Source organism: Zonotrichia albicollis, chromosome 7 (genome assembly GCF_047830755.1).
Source record: "Zonotrichia albicollis isolate bZonAlb1 chromosome 7, bZonAlb1.hap1, whole genome shotgun sequence".
NCBI classification, from domain to species: Eukaryota; Metazoa; Chordata; class Aves; order Passeriformes; family Passerellidae; genus Zonotrichia; species Zonotrichia albicollis.
Genome location: NC_133825.1, coordinates 35,399,831 through 35,417,778, shown reverse-complemented (window position 1 = coordinate 35,417,778; position 17,948 = coordinate 35,399,831). Strand labels below are relative to the sequence as shown.

At 39.1% G+C, this 17,948-nt stretch overlaps 1 protein-coding gene across 1 annotated transcript in view; it reads left to right on the top strand.

Moving 5' to 3' along the window:
• The window catches only part of BTAF1 (B-TFIID TATA-box binding protein associated factor 1), a 41,938-nt gene extending 29,499 nt beyond the window's left edge, over window positions 1-12,439 (top strand). The window contains exons 22-38 of the mRNA XM_005481204.4: window positions 115-268; window positions 360-469; window positions 1,467-1,668; window positions 2,073-2,221; window positions 4,573-4,725; window positions 5,206-5,327; window positions 5,535-5,702; window positions 5,887-5,964; window positions 6,045-6,174; window positions 6,795-6,936; window positions 7,100-7,230; window positions 7,655-7,780; window positions 8,507-8,659; window positions 9,239-9,450; window positions 9,609-9,768; window positions 10,341-10,511; window positions 10,751-12,439. Coding sequence (XP_005481261.2) covers window positions 115-268; window positions 360-469; window positions 1,467-1,668; window positions 2,073-2,221; window positions 4,573-4,725; window positions 5,206-5,327; window positions 5,535-5,702; window positions 5,887-5,964; window positions 6,045-6,174; window positions 6,795-6,936; window positions 7,100-7,230; window positions 7,655-7,780; window positions 8,507-8,659; window positions 9,239-9,450; window positions 9,609-9,768; window positions 10,341-10,511; window positions 10,751-10,897 — 2,508 coding nt within the window. The 3' untranslated portion in view covers window positions 10,898-12,439. The remainder of the gene's footprint in view (window positions 1-114; window positions 269-359; window positions 470-1,466; window positions 1,669-2,072; window positions 2,222-4,572; window positions 4,726-5,205; window positions 5,328-5,534; window positions 5,703-5,886; window positions 5,965-6,044; window positions 6,175-6,794; window positions 6,937-7,099; window positions 7,231-7,654; window positions 7,781-8,506; window positions 8,660-9,238; window positions 9,451-9,608; window positions 9,769-10,340; window positions 10,512-10,750) is intronic.
• Window positions 12,440-17,948: the final 5,509 nt, after the last annotated feature.

Sequence of the window (17,948 nt, the reverse complement as noted above, 5' to 3'; positions counted from 1 at the left end):
GGTAGGTATAAACACAATCAGAATTGAATGCCTATGTAATGAGAGGTCACCCTTGACAATAATTGTTATTAAATATGTCTAACTTTGCTGCTTTGTTGAATTGTTTCATTCTAGGCTCAGAAACCTTATGTTGTACAGAGAAGAGGAGCTGAATTTGCCTTATCTACTATAGCTAAACATTTTGGTGCTGAAATGGCAACGGGATTGCCACATCTCTGGGATGCTATGGTTGGTTCGTTAAGGAACAACATTCACATAAATAATTTTGGTAATTGCACTTCTGATTTAAGCTGGGGAAGGGTGGCAGGCTGGAGTCAGTATGCCAGTCTGAAACTGAGCACCGTTTCTGTTTTTACCAGACCGAAAGCTGTTACTGGAAAAAGGAGATGCTCCTGCCCAGGAGCTGGTGAATTCCTTGCAGGTTTTTGAAACAACAGCAGCTTCAATGGACACTCAGCTACATCCTCTGGTAATCAGCTTTTGCATGAAACACTTCAGTCTCTTTATTGCTAGTTTAAGTCTTTATTGTGTCTTGTTGTGTTACACTGGAATCAGCATCTGTGCTCTGCTTTATTCTAACTCTGTATTTCCTAGTCCTGGAGAACAGACTGGTAATATGATGCCTTCTGTTTCTTATGAAAGTGCAGATTAAAATGTGGTTATGTAGCACTGTGTGGCTGACTGAAAGACTTCAATATGTGCCTTTTACGTGTATATATATATACATAAATGCAGTATGTGGTTATTGTGTAAATTGATTTTGGTGCTGCTAATATTGTGTGCAGTTTAAAAGAAATTTGTAGGATGTCAGAGAGGCTGAACTTGGTTCATCAAAGCTAGTACTTAGGGACTTGCACACTAGGAAAAACCTGACCATCTGTTTGGGTATCCAATACAAAGGCATATCTGCACTGATTAAAAGGAAGACACATACACCCATCAGAGACATTGATGTATACCCTGCTGGGGAGATACAGATTTCCTTCTGGGTGTCCTCCTTGTCACACAGAATTATTGATTCCCAACATGAGTAATTAATCTGCATAAACACAAAGGGAATGAGTCCAGGACAAATTTGCTAGCTGGAAGGAATTCTTAAATCTGTGTATCTGTATTTAAGAAATAATTATTTTCTCTTTAATAAAAAATTCTGGGTATTTAGTACCATGTTTTCAGTGTGAAACACTTCTTTGCTAAGTAAGGGCTCAATTAGTTTTGATTTTGACTGAAATGCTGAATATTTTGTCCCTCTGAATTTTGTCTGTATTGGGGAGTAATACATGTTCAAAGTTTCAATTGCCTTTTTCTTCTGAAATACTTTTTTCATTTTAAACAATTATATCTTGCAAAAGAGCCATTCCAAGCATTCTTAAATGACTTTAAAGATTCTGTAGTTAAAAAAAAACCACTAATTTTTTTATTATTCATATTAACCTTTACTCCCTGCACCTTTTTCTTTTGTTCAGTTAATCCAGCATTTGCCTCATCTTTACATGTGCCTTCAACATCCCAGCACTGCTGTGAGACACATGGCTTCCCGTTGTGTGGGTGTTATGAGCAAAATAGCAACCATGGAAACAATGAATATCTTTCTAGAGAAAGTTCTGCCGTGGCTGGGAGCAATAGATGACAACACCAAACAGGAGGGTGCAATTGAAGCACTTGCATGTATCCTTGCTTGGGTATTCAAAAATGCAGAAGATTCTTTGTTGTTTCACTTGGGTGAACAAAAACAGTTGCCGGAAAAAACTGGGAGGAGGAATGAAATAAAATACTAAGCTGGTTTTTGTTCTGTGGAAAGAAACAGAAGAAAGTCTAATTTACATTGCTCATATTTTATCTGCCATGTGACATTTTGGTGGAGGTAATTTGGTTTCTGAAACCATGCACTTTGCTGGCTAAATGTAATTATTGGGTAGATCAGATTTCTGCTTCTGCATTGCTTTGTTACTGGAAATTTCATTACCCGAGTGTAACAATTAATGACTCTTACTGAGTGTGAAATCTCCTGGATGTATATTTGTCAGACAAACCTGAACTATTAAAAACTAATTCCTTAATGAGCACTGCAGGTGTAATGGAGCAGCTGGATGTTGGTATTGTCCCATACATTGTTCTCCTGGTGGTTCCAGTTCTGGGCAGAATGAGTGATCAGACAAACAGTGTGCGTTTTATGGCCACTCAGTGCTTTGCCACACTGATCAGACTGATGCCTCTTGAGGTAAGCTCCAGCTGTAAGTGTAGGGATGTGGGAGCTGTCCTGCATCCACTCTCACCAGCTGCAAAGTCCAGGCTTCTGGTTTATTAAATGCTGAATGAGTAACTGGTTTTATAGGTGTTGAGTCCATGCCAAATAATAGAAGATGTGCCATTTAAAATGAGCAAAATTGGACCCTGTGTTAGCAATTTTCTAATTTAATGTTAAAATAAAATTTCTCTTTATAAGAAGCTCATGCCAGCTGTATGCACAAAATTAAACGGTAGATTTATTAATTTTGTGTGTAATGCTGCTTTTCTTAGATTGGGTTTAAAACCTTTAGGCATTCTGTGTGCACTCTCCTTAGGTATGTGCTGCTAAGTATGTTGTCAAGAGAAATGCACAAAAACAGTACTGGTTTAAAGGCAAAATCAAAAATAACAGTAATAGAAATAATGTGTGCATAAGTAGGGTCACTTATTACTAGTTCCTAAAACCAAAAAGCACTGCCCTACATATATAGGTAAAATATGGTATATTATGATGCAGTAGTGCTTAATCAGTACAGATCTGCTTCAGTCTTTCATTCCTGCTACAACTTGCATAGCTCAGACAACTTCCGATGTGCATCAAGGACTACAATGCTTCTAAGTAACTTAGTGTGACCACCAGATGGTAATAGAAGACAGTTTAGGCTTTCCACAGCAATAATGAAAAACAATTGTCAGCTTAATGCATTTTTTATTCTTTCACTTTTTAATTTAGCACAATAGAACCTTAGAATCTGATAACTAGTGATCTGCCTTAACAGGAGCACGCTTACTTTGTGTGCTTACACTGAGATGTTCAATTGGTTGAAAGGGAGCAAAGAACTTAATTTCGAGCATGCTCATTGCAGTGCCATTTGCACCAGGCCCTTCTTCGTATGCATCCTAAACACAGTCCTGTGGAATACACCTAGCTTAGGGCTTGGAGGAGGGTTAAAGCTATTCAATAAAGTTCAGTGAGAATCTCTTGGAATGTACTGTACTTGTTTTATTAATTGCATGCATATGCATGATCACTTCATATTTATTTTCCATAGTTATGGAAGAAGTGCCTTCAAATTTCCCTTTCTGGTTAAGTTCAGTATCAGATACTGAACTGCAATAAATATGTGAGCATAGAGTAAAGCAGATTAATAGTGAGAGAAAATACTCGTGTTGTCATGGAACAGTATTTTATTTAACAATAAATAAATAGCATTAAGTGAATTGGGGCAACTTAACTATGCCCTGTTTTCTGCATCTTTATACTCAAATATTCTTGCAACCATAAAAATGAAAGTATTACTGAGAGAAGGATTGCAAAATAAATGGTTCAACTTGATCAAACTTGTATTGATAAGCAATTCTGCTGCAAGCTGACAACATATTTGAACCAAATGACCTGCCACAGTGTTCATACTGCAGGTGGGATCTTCTAAAAGGGAGTGGAGGCAGAGCGTTGAACAAGGAGGCTGTCCCTGTCTGTGTGTGTATTGAAATATCCTGTGGGGCAGCACTAACGTCCCCCTTCCTTGCTAACCACATACATGGTGGCAATATTTGCTAGAGGGATTTTTTAGTCAGGAGCCCTCAGTAAGATGGATTTTGAAGTAAAGCTGACTAAATGAAAGGGGATGAAGAGGATGGAAGAGGCCCAGAAAAATGGGATGATAGATGTGATGGTGGTAAAATGGCATGCCTCTGCTGCTTCTGTATGTTATTTGCAAGCAAGAATGAGTATATTTGGCCCCCAAATCCCTTCTTTGAGCTTCTGGCCTGGTATGGGGAGTACCTAGGAAGTAAAGGTCTGCTGTTACAGACCTAGAGGGGTTCAGGTTTTGGTTTTTTTCTCCCAACAGTTTCCAACCGCTTGAATTTATCCTGTGGGTTTCAGTATCACTTTAGATCTAATTCTGCTGAGTAGGAGAAAAATCCATCAAACGGATGGTAGCTTGTGGCTCAAGAGGAGTGGGTGTCGTAGGATTCTCTAGCCAGCCAGATAAACCCTCTGATTAGAGGTAGAATAGCTCAGTCTTTGTAGAATCTTAGCAGCTTGACCAGAATTTTCTATCTCTTGTGTAGTTTTAATCAGTCTTTTCAAAGTGTCCTTTTGGGGCAGGATTTGTCTCTTGAACCTTGCAACCCTGCATGTGTTGACCTGCAAGTAATCAGACAAGTACAGCTAAATATAGTATTTAAATTTTGAGTTTAGAATCATACAGTTGAGAAGATTACAGATTTTACTTGTGCATTTAAAACGTCTGAGTAATGTGAGGTTTGAGTTCTTCTCCTCTGTGTGGCAGTTTAGTCCTGTAGCCCTTACATGACTGCTTTAAAATGTTACCCTAGGCTGGTATACCAGACCCACCAAACATGTCTGAAGAATTAATCAGGATGAAGGCTAAGGAACGTCACTTTCTGGAGCAATTACTGGATGGAAAGAAACTGGAAAACTATGAAATTCCAGTACCAATCAAAGCAGAGCTCAGAAAATACCAGCAGGTAACAGCTTGTACTTTTATTTTTAAAGTTCCAGTCTGATATGGTTTCATGGGATAGTAGTTGTTCAGATACCTTTTTCTTGTGAATTTTTTGAGTGTTTGGTTTTTGTTGTGCAGTGTGTATCTTGGACTCTGGGTATGGAAGAACAAATGAAGTAATGCATCCTTTCTGTACTGTTCTAGTGATATTTTCCCCTTCCTGGATTTTGCCTTTTCTGGGAATGGTCAGTGGGCTGTGCCTTGCTAACACTGACTGTGGCAGCCCAGCACTGCAAAGCCAGGCCTCACTGTACTATTTGGATGTTTGGTTTTCCCTTTATTCCCCCTGCTTTTAGTGAATGGGCTGCAGGGGATGCATTTGTGGTGGAGAACCAGCTCCTGGTTTAGCAGTGCTGGGTCACTGAACACAGGGATGTGTGAACTGAAACTCAACTAGCAAAAAGCCAGGTTTTATTGAGTCACTCTCCTTTTTTGATTTCAGGATGGAGTGAACTGGCTTGCATTTCTCAATAAATACAAACTTCATGGAATTCTTTGTGATGACATGGGTTTAGGAAAAACTTTACAATCCATTTGCATTCTTGCCGGTGATCATTGCCTCAGGTAAGCTTAAACAAATCACATTTTGTCTTAGACTTTAATGATAAGTCTTATGTGGTAATGAATCTGGACATAGTCCTGAGCAACTGTGACTCTGGGTGGCTGTGCTTGGATGGGGGGTTTGGACCAGGTGGACTCCACAGATCCCTTCTCACCTCAACTCTTCTGTGAAAAACAGTTTTTTTGAACTCTTATTTTATGTTCTTCAAGGGCTCAGGAATATGCAAGAACAAAACTGGTGGACAGTGTTCCTCTTCCCTCCTTGGTGGTGTGTCCTCCTACACTCACAGGACACTGGGTGGACGAAGTGGGCAAATTTTGCTCAAAAGAATATCTTAATCCATTGCACTATACAGGACCTCCTACTGAGAGAGCAAGGTAACAATCTTGCACTTGTAACTGGTTTACAGTAAAATATCACACATGGAATTTTTCAATTGACTTTACTACTACTGAAGCATAGTTTGTGGGCATGGGAACATTTGTGGTGGTATCCTTAAAGGATGAAATAATAACAAGATGTAAGGAACACTTAAATTAACTCCTCATTTTTTTTTTAAAGATTGCAACACCAGGTGAAAAGACACAATCTCATAGTGGCTTCATATGATGTTGTAAGAAATGACATTGACTTCTTCAGGTAAGAATTGGCTTGTTTTCTGAGGTTTTTAATAGCTTAGAATTTTAAATGCTACTTAAGTCTGTGTTCTTCTTTTCCAGAAATATTAAGTTTAATTACTGCATTCTTGATGAAGGCCATGTAATAAAAAATGGAAAAACAAAGCTGTCAAAAGCAGTAAAACAGCTGACTGCTAATTACAGGATAATTCTTTCTGGGACACCAATCCAGGTAATTGATTTTTTATTTTGGATGAATAGTGGAAAACAAACAAGATAGGTCTGTCTTGCACTCAGCTTTATTGTACCTTTTAACAATCATCTTGTTCAAATTATACATTGTAAAACAGCTTTTCATTTCTAAATGCTCAAAACATCATCTTTCGCTTTCCTGGTATACCTGTGTATAGGGGAATAAATGCAAGTTTTGTGGTATTAATGGAGTTCAAAAGTTGGCAGCAAGACTTTCTCTACCACTTCCTCAAGTAAAATTAGCAGGAAACTCAATTCTAAGATCTCCAGATTTTGAACTTTGTCCGAATGACTTGGCTCTGCAGTATCTGTCTCGCCCAGGAACAAGACCACTGGTGTGTCCTGGGTTTTGTTAATCAGGAAAACTCTGGATGTGGCTTAAGGCACTGGACACAGTGGGAAGTCCATTTATTCATTCAGCTGCATGCAGAGGTATTTCTGTTACTCGGATGGATGAAGGAGCCACCAAGCTCCAGGAGCTTGGGACTGGCGTTGTACTGTGAAGCTTGTAGGGTTTTAAATATGTATGGAAACATTTTATACCTTGCAACAACTTATTACTTATGAAAATAATTTATCAAATGTTTCTTTTATGTGCAGAACAACGTGTTGGAGTTGTGGTCGTTGTTTGACTTCCTAATGCCAGGATTCCTGGGCACTGAGCGCCAGTTTGCAGCTCGCTATGGCAAACCTATCCTGGCAAGCAGAGATGCCCGCAGCTCCAGTCGAGAACAAGAGGCTGGTAAGGATCAAATGTTTCATCTTTGGGTCTTTGTTTTAGCCTTTTAAATGAGATCTGCTAATGAAAAGAAGTGTGGTTATTTCTAACATCAGAGATTGAAGGGGAGCTGAATGGTTTGAAAAATGTTTTTCTTCTAAAACACTGCTGCTGTTGCCCTCACTAGGGGTACTTGCAATGGAAGCTCTGCACCGCCAAGTCCTGCCATTCCTGCTGAGGAGAATGAAAGAGGATGTGCTGCAAGATCTTCCACCCAAAATTATTCAAGATTATTACTGTATTCTCAGTCCTCTACAGGTATGCTTAAAAAGTGGCTGAAAGTTTATTTCTCAGCAGAGTTAAGACCACAAAGGCATGAATTCTGTACTCCTGTGTCAATTTGATATCAGCTCTGACAGTCTCTGGATGTACTAAAAGAATTTTGTAGTATATGTGTTTAAAACACTAATTCCAGTCCTGTATTAATAGCGTGTTTCTTGAGTTTGATTTTGGGCATTGTTCAAGAACAACATGTATGTGTCTGCAGATTGTTTTTCAATAACCCTTTCCAAGTTGAAAGAGAATAAATGGCAAGAGATTCTGTTGTTAAAGTTTATGTTCTGTTACATATGAAATAGCTTTCTTGATGTATGATAATTCTGAATATTAACTTGAAACTAAATTCTGAATAGAACTATCTTCTGTCAGAAAAAACACACTTATTCTCTTGTCTGGTCTGCAGGTTCAGCTTTATGAAGATTTTGCCAAGTCTCGTGCCAAATGTGATATTGATGAAACAGTTTCTTCAATTTCACTGAATGAAGAAACTGAAAAACCAAAGCTTAAATCTACAGGTCATGTATTTCAGGTACAGTTTTTTTCAGTAATTTTTATTACCTAGTATATACATTTTTGGTAACTGTATTTATAGGTTTAGTAGAAAATTAAAATCAAAATTGTAAACTTAGACATTTGTGGTCATATGATCTAAGTAGAGTATTTATGGCTGGAATGTGAAGCATAGCTATTATGTTTAAATTATGAGTTTGTGTCTTATGATGTATAACATTGCCTCATATTTTAATGTGATCTGCTCAGTTCTGCTGTTTTGTGGATCTTGTAAAAACTGAGTACTGAGAGAGCAAAACCTCAGAATGAGGGAAGTAATTCTGATTGCATCAACTCTTATACTTCAACATTAAGATTCTGAAACAAGCACAAAATGTTTCCTTAAGGGTAGGTTTATGATCTTATAGAACTGAAGGTTAACTCTTGATTAATTGGAAACAATTATTCTCAAAGTGCTCCCAAACCCATTTCCTCTACTGCAGACTCAGATCAAAGTGTGGAAAATGGTAATCCTTGCATTTTTCCAGAAAGAAGGGACCAAAATCACAATGAGTGTAACAGTGTTTGGGTACAATTTGAAATGCAGGTTTAAAATGTGTAACTTTGATGAAAATACACCATGAAGTCCAGATTGTGGAATGTGGCAGAGTGACCCCTGTACTTATAGTTAATTCTGTTAATCCTTTTTCTGTAACTGTGTTTTTGCTTATCATTTCTTTGAACTTCATTTCTTAAATAATTCAAGGCATTGCAGTACTTACGGAAGCTCTGCAACCACCCAGCATTGGTGCTCACAACCCAACACCCAGAGTACAAGAGAATTACAGAGCAACTTGCAGCTCAGAATTCTTCCCTTCGAGACATCCAGCATGCACCTAAGCTGTCTGCTTTGAAACAAGTGAGTAGACATTTGTTGTGCCTTAAATTCCCCAAATGTCTCCGCTGTTGTTACAGTTTAGGATGCTTTATTTAAGCTTTCATCAATAGGAAAACTCTTTTTAATAAAATTAAGTAGTAAATGAAAACAATGCAAGAGTGTTTCAGGGATATGCCCTATTTTCCCTGATAATTTAAGAGGGAGGGGGAACCACAATCTTCATGGTGATGATGTCTATATAATTTGTTGGCATATGAAAAACCTTACTTCTGTTTTTTTCTTGTCCCTCTTGTTGCAGTTTTTTTTCATTTTTATTACACAGGAGACAACTTGATAAAGTTAGATTGCATTTCCATAGCTTTACTTACAATAGAGTTTAAGAAAAGAAAATGTTTTTTTTTCATTTTTTAATGACTCAAGTTTTTTGTAGTTTGACAGGGAAGCCAAACTTTGCCTTCTTGTCATTTAAGTGACTGTCAATTAGACACTTCCTTCTGCAGTTTTTCTCTAATTTCTACTTTTGATAATCAATGAATGTCAATATTTATATGAGCTCTACAATCATTTTAATGACACACTTTAATGTTCTTTTACTTAAAGCTGCTGCTAGATTGTGGTTTGGGGAATGGTGGATCTTCAGAAAGTGGTACAGAAGCAGTTGTGGCCCAGCACAGAGTGCTTATCTTCTGTCAGCTGAAGAGTATGCTGGACATAGTGGAGCACGACCTTCTGAGACCTCAGTTGCCTTCAGTTACGTACCTGCGGCTGGACGGCAGCATTCCTGCTGGGCAGAGACATTCCATTGTTTCCCGGTATGCATCATCCCCTGGAACCACTGTGAGGCAGCTTTGATGAACTGTGCTATTTAGATGGTGCAGAATTGGGTTTTTTGTCTGCCTCAAAGTACATGAAGTTCATAAATTCTTTATTTAAATGAAACTTACCATGCTTAACCTTTTCTTGTATGCAGGTTTAATAATGACCCATCTATAGATGTTCTTTTGCTCACCACTCACGTTGGTGGGCTGGGACTGAACTTGACAGGGGCTGACACCGTTGTGTTTGTGGAACATGACTGGAACCCGATGAGAGACCTGCAAGCCATGGATCGGGCACATCGCATTGGGCAGGTGAAAACCTCTGCATTTCCCATAAGGGTGGCTTTTCTCATGCTGAATTTGCCTGAGAGTGTTTGTAATGTATAACAAAGTGACATCTCTGGGTTTCTATCAAGCTTCCATTCATACTTACTTCTTACAAATATACCGGCTGCTGAAGTGCATTCTTCCTTATTCTGCCCCCAACTTGATAAGTCTTCTCTTCTGTACTTCCTGATCTGCTGGGGAGAGGCTGGAGAAGAATCACCCTTTGGTGGAGGAAGAGATAACTCAGGACTGAGACAAGGAACTGAAGGGACAGCCTGCAGGGTTGTGCTTCTCTGGTGCAAGAATGAGTGGTGGTAGTCTTCCCCTAGAGCTGTAAAAATCAGTGAATTCTTCCAGAGTACAGAGGCAACTGAAGATGTTTCTACTGTATAGTGGCAGTGTTGTGCTTTGTCTGTCAGACTGAGTAGAGTTACCGAAGGGTGGCTCCAGTCCAAACTGCTTCTAGACTGTCCATGATAAGCACTAAAAGCTTATGCTTTCCTGAATATCTGAGATGATACTTGTTAGCTAAGTGTGTTTTTTTTTTTTTCTTTCAGAAACGTGTTGTTAATGTATATCGCCTGATAACCAGGGGAACTCTGGAAGAGAAGATCATGGGTCTTCAGAAGTTCAAAATGAATATTGCAAATACAGTGATCAGCCAAGAAAATGCAAGCCTGCAGAGCATGGGAACAGAGCAGCTTCTTGATCTGTTCACTCTCGACAAGGTAAAGAAACAGTTTTACAAATACCTACCAAAAATAGAGTCAGCTTAGGGAAAAGCTTTGCTTTGAAATGTAAAATTTAATCACACAAATGCTTAAGTTGGACTGATGAATAGTAGACAGCTCTCTGAACAACAGGAGGAAGTGATATTTCCCCAGAAGAATTATCAGACTTGAAGAATTTATTAGATTGTTGAAAACATTATTCTGTATATTAACAGTAATTTTTTTCTTTTGTGAAGGATGGCAAAACTGAAAAAGCAGATACCTCTACCTCTTCTGGGAAAGCATCAATGAAATCAGTACTCGAAAACCTTGGAGAACTATGGGATCAAGAGCAGTATGACACTGAATACAGTCTTGAAAACTTTATGCATTCATTAAAGTAACCACCACATATTTGTAATACAACTGCTGCTAGTTCACATATTTTTCTGCTGATATTCAGCAAACTTCAAAGCATATAGAGTGAACCTTTAGCTTAATGTGTAAATAGACTTACTGAAAGAAGAATCTTCAAAAGACTGGCATGAAGTAGTGTCAGCTGTTTCACTGGGAAGTTATTCTGTCTTAAACGTTTGCACTGTATAAAAACTTTAAATGTAAACATTGTGAGGTGGTTCAAATTTTACTTGTTCTGAACAGCTGCAAATTCTTACTTGGTAGAAGAATTAAAACATAGCAGGTTTTACATCTGTTAACAAGTGTGACTTGTGTTTGCAGTTAAGTCCACCGTTCTTTCTTTCTGTATCTATAATAGTTTTGTACAGTTGTTTCAGTGAGTACTTCAGGTTGTTCAGTGTACATTTTTCTTTTAAACACAACTTACTTTTATGGTATATTTAAAAAGCAGTGTTCAACTTAAGCTTTCATTCAGATCATTTCAGGAGTTACATCACCAGAGGCAAAGCCTAGAAGCCTTGGAAGTATTGCAGAATGGAATGGCACTAGGCCTGTGCACCCACCTTTGTATATTGACTATATATATATATATATATATATATCATGCTCTTCAGTCTTTTGACACCATCTTGTGAGAACAGCTGACTTGAACTTTTTAATGTAATGAGCTCTATTAAACACAGGTAATGGCCTATTTGAGGCCATGTTTGCATCCTGTTAGCAGGGGTGTACTTTTTTAATTTATCTATAAGGCTAGAATATAGCCACTTTGAGAGATGCATGTATTCCATATGTTTCAATCCTATATATTTTTTGTAACTAAAAGAAGAAATTAAATATACAGACAGACATTTTCCAGAAGTAGATTTTACACTGTCTAGGATTCTAAAATCCATGCTAAAAGTGACTGTGTACTAAACCAATGCATGATTTAAAGCTTCTTAAAGGAATAGGGAGGACTTTTTTCTTTAGGAGAAAATATACATAGAAGTACCTACATTCAGTTTGAGGTAATTGAATAGTTAAAGTTGTGTAACAAAGATAGTAAAAGATTTAATAGCAATGAGTGAGAATAATATGGCTGTATGTTATGCAGCTTTTTATAAAAAAGGGAGGCAGTATAAAAGTGTTTCTAGATGTGCATATGTACCAGTATATGCACTTTTTTATAAATATTAAGTTATAGATAACTTACAGCAGTTGTCTGAATACATAGAATATATGTATAAATATAAAACCTAAGGTTTATAGCTTGCTGTGTGCTTAAGCATCAGAGCTTAAAAACCACCAGAGACCTCAACTATTGTAAAATAAGATTGTTTTAAAACTATATAAATCAAGACAGTTCTATAGCATTGGAGAAGAATTAATGTCACATTTCAGTAGTTATGAACTGCCAGATTGTAACTAAATTAGCATTCCATAAAAATAAAACAAACTGGGAATATATGAGTTGCATGTTGGGTTTGTCCATGTTTAGTTTTGTTTCTCTAGGGAAGATTTATCTGGCTGTGTGAAAAACCTAATGCTTTTGGAAATTACAGCTGGATGAGTGTTATATTGGTTAATTTCTACCTTCAGACCATTTCTGTTGTGCTTTCAGCTGATGATCCAAGCAGGGGAGACAAGGTGGGTCTTGGTGGTGTTTGCAGAGAAGTTACAATGCTGGAATAATGCGTACTTGAAGATAACTTGGTGCAGTAATTTGGTGATAGTGCCTAGAAATAACAAGATATTTGAATAAAGAAACTTCTTTAGTGGTAAAAATTGCATATGTTTTTCTTCAAGAGTTTTATTAGGTGCAGTGATAAGAAACTTTGGGTTCTGTTGGGAAAGAAATAGCCTAGGACTTTTTAAAGCCATTTATTTATCACACTGGTTGCTATGCAACCATAATAATTTTAGCGATGGCTCTCTTGGATATCACATCAACAAGATCCTGCACCTGAAAAACAGGGGAAGGCAGAACCTAGAATAATTGTTTCAAGAATATTATATGTACTGGCTGATGTTAAGTGTTCTGTGAATTAATGCTTTGAAATGTAACCCAACAGGAACACTGCACCAACTATATAAAAAATTGGATTTTGTTACCTTAATATTTAACAAAAAGCTGTTGTGTGCTTTTCAAACTAGCAGAGCATTTGCCAAGATCTGGCTTGTTTGTGCAGTGTCCTCAGTGCACAAACTGGATTCACTTACAGTGAAACTCCAGCAAGAAATAGCTCTTAGAATGTTTCTAACTGCATTTGATCTCTTTATTGGGTATTCAGCTGGACCCCACCAGGGTCTGGGCTGGAATAGGAAAGTTTATTTATTTCTAGGCTGAAATGAAACCTTCAAATAAGTCAGATTCTCAGCACCAGCCATTTTGCTCCCCAGCTCTGCCCCTAGTACAGGTTGTTACCTGCTCATGAGGATACAGCCTAAGCCTTGACTGACTGCAGGTGGAGTCACTGGAGGCCCAAAGAAACCTGAACTGAGTAGAACCATGCACAGGCTCAGAATGCTTTGGGTTGGAAGCAACCCTGAAGATCATCCAGTTCCAAAGCCTTTCCATGGGCAGGGACACCTTCCACTACACCAGATTGCTCCAAGATCTGTTCAACCTGTCCCTGAGCACTTCCAGGGATGGGGCATCCATAACTTCTCTGGGCAGCCTTCTCCGCTGCCTCAGACTCAAGGTTTGATGCATTGTGTGTCATTTGCACTGAGTTCAGTTAGTCTCTCTCATCATTTAATAGCATCAAAAAACACTAATAGTCACCAAAGCCAGACCTCCAAATTAATGTAGTTCCTGATTCAGAGCTTGCTAACCTGTGAAAACTAAGTACCTCTGACTGGTGGCCACATTCTGGGCTGGAAAGAATGACTTTCAAACAACTGTACACATAATGCTGCTTTTCAACCAATCCTAAGGACTGCTTGAAATCCTACTTAAAACTAAATGGAGACCTACCTTCTGCAAACAGGTCTGCATAAACACACCTGCCCTGCTGTGTCTGTTGTACTTAGATAAACTAAGAATTCAGTCTAACAAGTCTGTCTTTCTCCATGCATGTTATATTTGGAATTCACTTAGGCAGGAAGCTGCTTGCTTTCTGCAAATTTACTTATAACTATTGCAGGTTTCTAGGGTTTTTTTTTTATCCTTCTCCCTGATGCTTTTGTAAAGTTTTTTTTTCCCTGAGTTTACTGAAAGCGAAATGACACTGAATATCCAAGGTATACATAGTAATTTAGTTTAACTGAAATTAGTTCAAGTTGTCTTTTGCTTTAGCCCATTGTCTTTACAAATCTTATATTTTACCTTAAGATTACCAGATTTAAAGAGAAATGCTTGCATTTGCTATTAGTGGTATCCCCAACTTTCCTACTGTCTCGTGGTTCTGCAGGTTGTAAGGCCAAGAGCACATGTTTCTAATTAAGCCTTAATTCAAGCAGTAGTAGGGCAGCTTTTGGCCATATTAGAAACTGTGGAAAACTTCGAAGATGAAAACACATTCACATACCAAAGCTTTTATTACCTTGCTTACAAATGGTAAATAATGAAGTGTTAAATCTAGCTTGGTGTGCAGTGTTAATAGAGCTTTGGCATAGGACAAGCTTTAAAGCTCTTAAGCATCACAGCAGCAACTGACTTGTGCTAAGTTGCTTTGTAATCAAAAGCTTGGAAGATGGAGTTCTTTCTTTAAACCAGGCAGAGAGATGCTTTAGGGCAAGCATTATTTTTCAAATCTTATTTAAGTGAATTACTCTCAAGGAAAGTTCTCTGAATATAAGGATTTTTATAGAGATGATAATCCATCTAAATTCTTTCAGTGGTCTGTTAAAAGACATGACCTTTGAATTTGTGTCAGGAAACACTTTCAGTTGGCTCCTTATGTTCTAGTAGCTTCATTAGTTCTCCAGTATTCTCTTCTACAGCAGGTTTGTATCTGTTCAGTTACACTGTTCTTAAGGCCAACTCCCTGTTCAGGAATCAGGATTTAATTGATTCTGGCAGCCAGACCAGACTCAGGGGTTGTGCCCAGCAAGGGAAAGCTTCCTTTGGTGTGAAGCTGACAGCACCACCCTCTCCAGTGCAGGAATGCCACCGCCCTCCTGGGAGGACCAGATAGCAGCAGGGTAACAGAGCTCTAAGTTCACACTGACAATCCTGGGATCTTGGATGTCACTCAAAAGGAGATGCTCTTCATCTGTGTGTGCATGGGCAGAGCGTGCTGGTTGGAGCATAATGCCAAGTCATTTCCATTCATAAGCCTTATGCAATAACAACAAAACCTTTATTTTCTTCAATTGCTAAGAGGTGCCTTTAATTTAGCATAAAGAGTAGACAGTCCAAGCTCCTCTGTATCTTTTTTCTTGGGCAACAGCTAAATACACTGTGCTGAATACACTGTGCCTATGCTGCAGTAGATAGGCAAGAAGACAAGAGAGAAAGTTGTCCTTTGCCAAGGTTAAGACATTTTTATTAACTTGTTGTAGACACTGGGATCCAAACTTGCAACTTGCTGGTGGGTACATCTCAAGTTGTACACACCAGCCTTCCATCTGCACAAACCAGCACATGAGGGTTTAGGAACTTTGTTAGGCTATTCTTCCTTAAGGCTGTCAAACCTTTAAAAGTCATGTGTTCAAGACTTGTTCTGCTTTCTTAGCTCAGTCATGTGGGGAGCTAACTTGGAATTGGGGGTTTGACAATTTACAAAGTAATCAACAATCACAAACTCTTTCAGATAATGACCTTCAGTATTTTCTTTTAAAGTAAAATTCAGACCAGGATTTGCTAAGTTGTAAAAGGTATTCCACATACTAAAAGAAAACATTTACTGCTCATTTTCCCTTTTCAGATGAGGCAAGGACGTTGATCCAGAGAGCAGAAACTTCAAACCCATAAATTCAGCCTCAGGTGCAAAAGCTGCAGGAAGAGGGAGAAAGGAAGGATACACTGCATCCTGCCAAATGGCTGTTCCAGGGATGCAGCAAAGGGAACTTCTCTGCAGTTCAGTGAGAGGCTCAGAAACAGCTGAGCTATCGGAACATGCTGGCCATGTCTCCAATGCACTCCGGTTCCAGGGGCCTTTGCAGGACTATGTGTGCTGCCCATGCCAAGGCTGTGCCTGCCAGAGTTTTCCCATATGTCAGGGTAATTACATTTCACAGTTTATGCAGGCTGGGTGCTTAGATACTCCATTGAGAAAAGGGAATAGTGCTCAGTGTAGCGGCCCAGGCGCTTCATGTGGTTAACTTGTGTGCCTTTTGCTGCTGTTTCAATGTTAGCTCTCTCTGAGTAAATACTGTGCTCTCCAGATACACATTTCTGTATTCTGACCCTGTTTCTCGTGACTCATACTGCACTTACAGGGATTTAATTATCAATCACAGCCCAGCATCTGAGAAATAAAGCCTTCAAGTAGAAATCTGTAATGGTAAGCCAAGGGAAGAGCTAACGCAGATGTTAAAATCTGCTTTTGCAACAACAGAGCTTGAAAAAAGTCAGTTGAATTTGTCATGGTCTCTGCTGTAGCCAGAGAGGGAAGACATTAAAAATGCATCGACTCCGAGAAAATTACACTTTCCAATTCCTGCCTTTCTTCTGAATCAGAGCTGCCTCACCTAACAGCAAAACTGACCTTTAACTTTGCATTACCAAAACAAGTGTGTGCCTTTAGGAAAATGCTGCACTGTATTCTGATCTATTTCTCCATGCTGTCCTTGCTTCCACACAGTCCAGATTATAAAACTTCTGGGACACTTGTAACTGTTCATTCTTGGCCTCTAATTTGCAATTATTATCACTCACAAAGCACAACAATCAAACTGAATCAAACTTGTCAACTAAACTTTATGTACTCAGGTGCTATTTCATGTTCATTTGGACACATTTGGATTCATATAAACACAGGCAAAGTTCACTTCTTGAGCATAAAGTCAAAATGTAGCCCATGCTCATATTCAAGAGAATGTGTTTTCAGGAGATGGCAGAGGAAGGAATCATGCAGAATAAGAAAACCCACGGTAAGTGCCAGCCCACCAGTGTCTGTCTTCATTTATGACTATTTTAAAGTTCACCCACTTAGGCATCATATCAGTTAAATCATCAGTTCATTTACAAGCTGGAAAGGACAACATGGCAGAATTCAAAGTTGGTACTTCTGCTTTCTTTGCTGCCCTGGTGAGAGCTGCAAGATGTGATCAGCATTTCAGGCTTCTCACAGCTGACACAGTCAGCAGTAGTTAATTATTGTTTATAAAATGCAGAACTCTGTGTTCTCACAGTTAGAAGTTGCATCACTCTTTGGCTGTGCCTATTATTTATCAGCTGAAGAGCAAGGCAGCAAACAAAGCAAGGAGAGTGAAAAAACACCAAAACCCATGACAGTTTACATGGGCCGTGTAGGGGCAGGAAAAGTAAAGCAGGAGGAAGGGACATGGGATGCACTTGCCATCAGCCTATTTTCCCTGGCTCTGTTTGGTTTATTTCTCTCAGTTTCCCACTGTGCAGTATTTTTGCCTCCAATTTAGATGTGGTCACAGCTGGCAAAGCCACCGAAGTACTGCTGTGGAAGAGATTAGAATGCCTTACCACTGGGAGCCTGGTGTGTGCCGCCTCATCCCCTCCCCACTTAAGCAGGAAAAGTAGCTCCAACCACCACCACAGGAGCCTGCTGTGCCACCCCAAAGGAGAAAACAAACCAGCCAGACTCAGAGTTCTGATAAGTTTAAGTGGCAGATGGCTACAAACACCCCACAGCTTCTTGCACCTGCACAGAAACCTAGAGAGAAACAACAACCCTTCCACACGAGCTGAGGCCCAACACGGGCCGTGGGATGTGGCGGCCAGCGCTGCCTTCACAGAGTCATGAAACCACAGAATATCCCCGACTGAAAGGGACCCACAAGGCTCAGCGAGTCCAACTCCTGGCCTTGCCCAGGACTGCCCTGAGAGCCACACTGTGCTCCTGAAGGCATTGTCCAAAGAGCTCCTGAACTCTGTCAGGGCTGGTGCTGTGACCTCTTCCCTGGAGAGCCTGT